We start from the raw sequence: 1,436 nt of genomic DNA, 5'->3' as shown, positions 1-1,436 counted from the left end.
ACCCAGAAAGGCCGCCTCAAAACCCCCGGAAAGACAAAAACGCGTCCTTTCCTCCAAAAATGGTTGGGCAATCTACTTACATAGTGATATCGCCTCGGAAATCCAAGGACGGGTCGGTATGAGTCGGATCCGACTTTACGGCGGTGAGTTTTCCTCCCCAAAAAAAATTCAAAGAAGGAACGATTGTCACCCTCCCACTCTGGACTGCCTGAAGGCCAAACGACGTACCTTCACACATTGCAAGCTCAGAGTATTAAACTTGGGAGACGGAGGGCTCAGAAATAGGATAAAGAAAGCATCCGTGACCCACAGTCTCAAAAACGACGTAAGAACGGCGTAAGACATCCGCCAGAGCGAAGTCGCGCCTGTTCCGACGAATCGCCAGAAGGGACTCTGATTTTACCTTGGTAATACAAAAGTTATCACCACACGGGCAGGGGTAGAAATACGACTCCGAGTCCTCGTCATATTGGAAGTCCTCGATCTCCACCTCGTCGTGAAACACCGCCATTATCACTGGGGTCGGCAAAGGAGCTGTCGCCGCTGTCTTTTCACATCGCCTCCACCAGTCTTAACTTTGTGCGGCTCCGGCACACCAGGGCATTTTCAACCGGACCTTTCGTTTCCGGCGCACAGAAAATGACGCATATCCGGGTTTGGAGGCCAACTGGGTGACCGGTAGCGATCACCACAGAGACGCTTAGTTAGGGGGTGGTGACATTGGACAGACTGACTACCTAACAGCGGTGTCGCGCACCGCTCCTCCTATTGGGCGGCAACGACCAATAGAATGTCAGGATAGCTCGCGCTGCTTTACGTCACGTCGGAGTTGCAGCAGGCTGTCAGGTGGAATTTGGTGGGGGTGTTCGAGCTGTGGTGCGTGGGCCTTTCACGGACGCGGTCGTTTTTCCACTTCAGGTCTGCAGGCCTCAGAGTGATCTTAAACAGACCCGGCTGAAGGCTGCAGCAGGTGCTGGGTAACATCAACCCTGTCCCTTGGCCCTCCTTGGTGAAGGGCACTATTTCACTTCGTCTGAGACCGTGACGGGAGCAGCTTTGCCTCCTCGACTTCCTTCTCCAGTGACTTACCAAAAGCTCTCTTGGGATTTCGATTCACCGAGTGGCCCTGGGTTCTGGGCGACACCCAGCTTGTTAAAGTCCCTGGCTGCCCTTGACTTTTCAGGTACATCTTGCTTGGTCTTTTCTTCCTCGCCCTGTTGTTGTGTGCCGACTCAGCAACCCAATGGGACAGACTAGAACCGCCCTATCGGGTTTCTTAGGCTGTCAGTCCTTACGGAATCTTTCTCCCTTTGAGCGGCATGTTAGCAGAGCCGAGCGCTTAACCACTACACCACCAGAACTCCGTCTCTCCCTCACCCAACAAAAACAACCCAAACTCACTACCATGTAGTTGATTCCGACACATGATGACTGCC

The 1,436-nt window shown here is 53.2% G+C and overlaps 1 protein-coding gene across 1 annotated transcript in view; it reads right to left on the bottom strand.

Annotated features, from left to right (window-relative positions):
* The window catches only part of DPH3 (diphthamide biosynthesis 3), a 6,115-nt gene extending 5,604 nt beyond the window's left edge, over positions 1-511 (bottom strand). The window contains exon 1 of the mRNA XM_007936645.1: positions 404-511. Within this exon, the coding sequence (XP_007934836.1) occupies positions 404-511 (108 nt within the window). The remainder of the gene's footprint in view (positions 1-403) is intronic.
* Between the last annotated feature and the right edge of the window lie 925 nt (positions 512-1,436).

This window comes from Orycteropus afer, unplaced genomic scaffold, assembly GCF_000298275.1.
Source record: "Orycteropus afer afer isolate SDZICR_OR568_19922 unplaced genomic scaffold, OryAfe1.0 scaffold00003, whole genome shotgun sequence".
In the NCBI taxonomy this organism is placed as follows: domain Eukaryota; kingdom Metazoa; phylum Chordata; class Mammalia; order Tubulidentata; family Orycteropodidae; genus Orycteropus; species Orycteropus afer.
The sequence above is the reverse complement of the archived record's forward strand: the minus strand, read 5'-3'. Positions and strand labels throughout refer to the sequence as shown.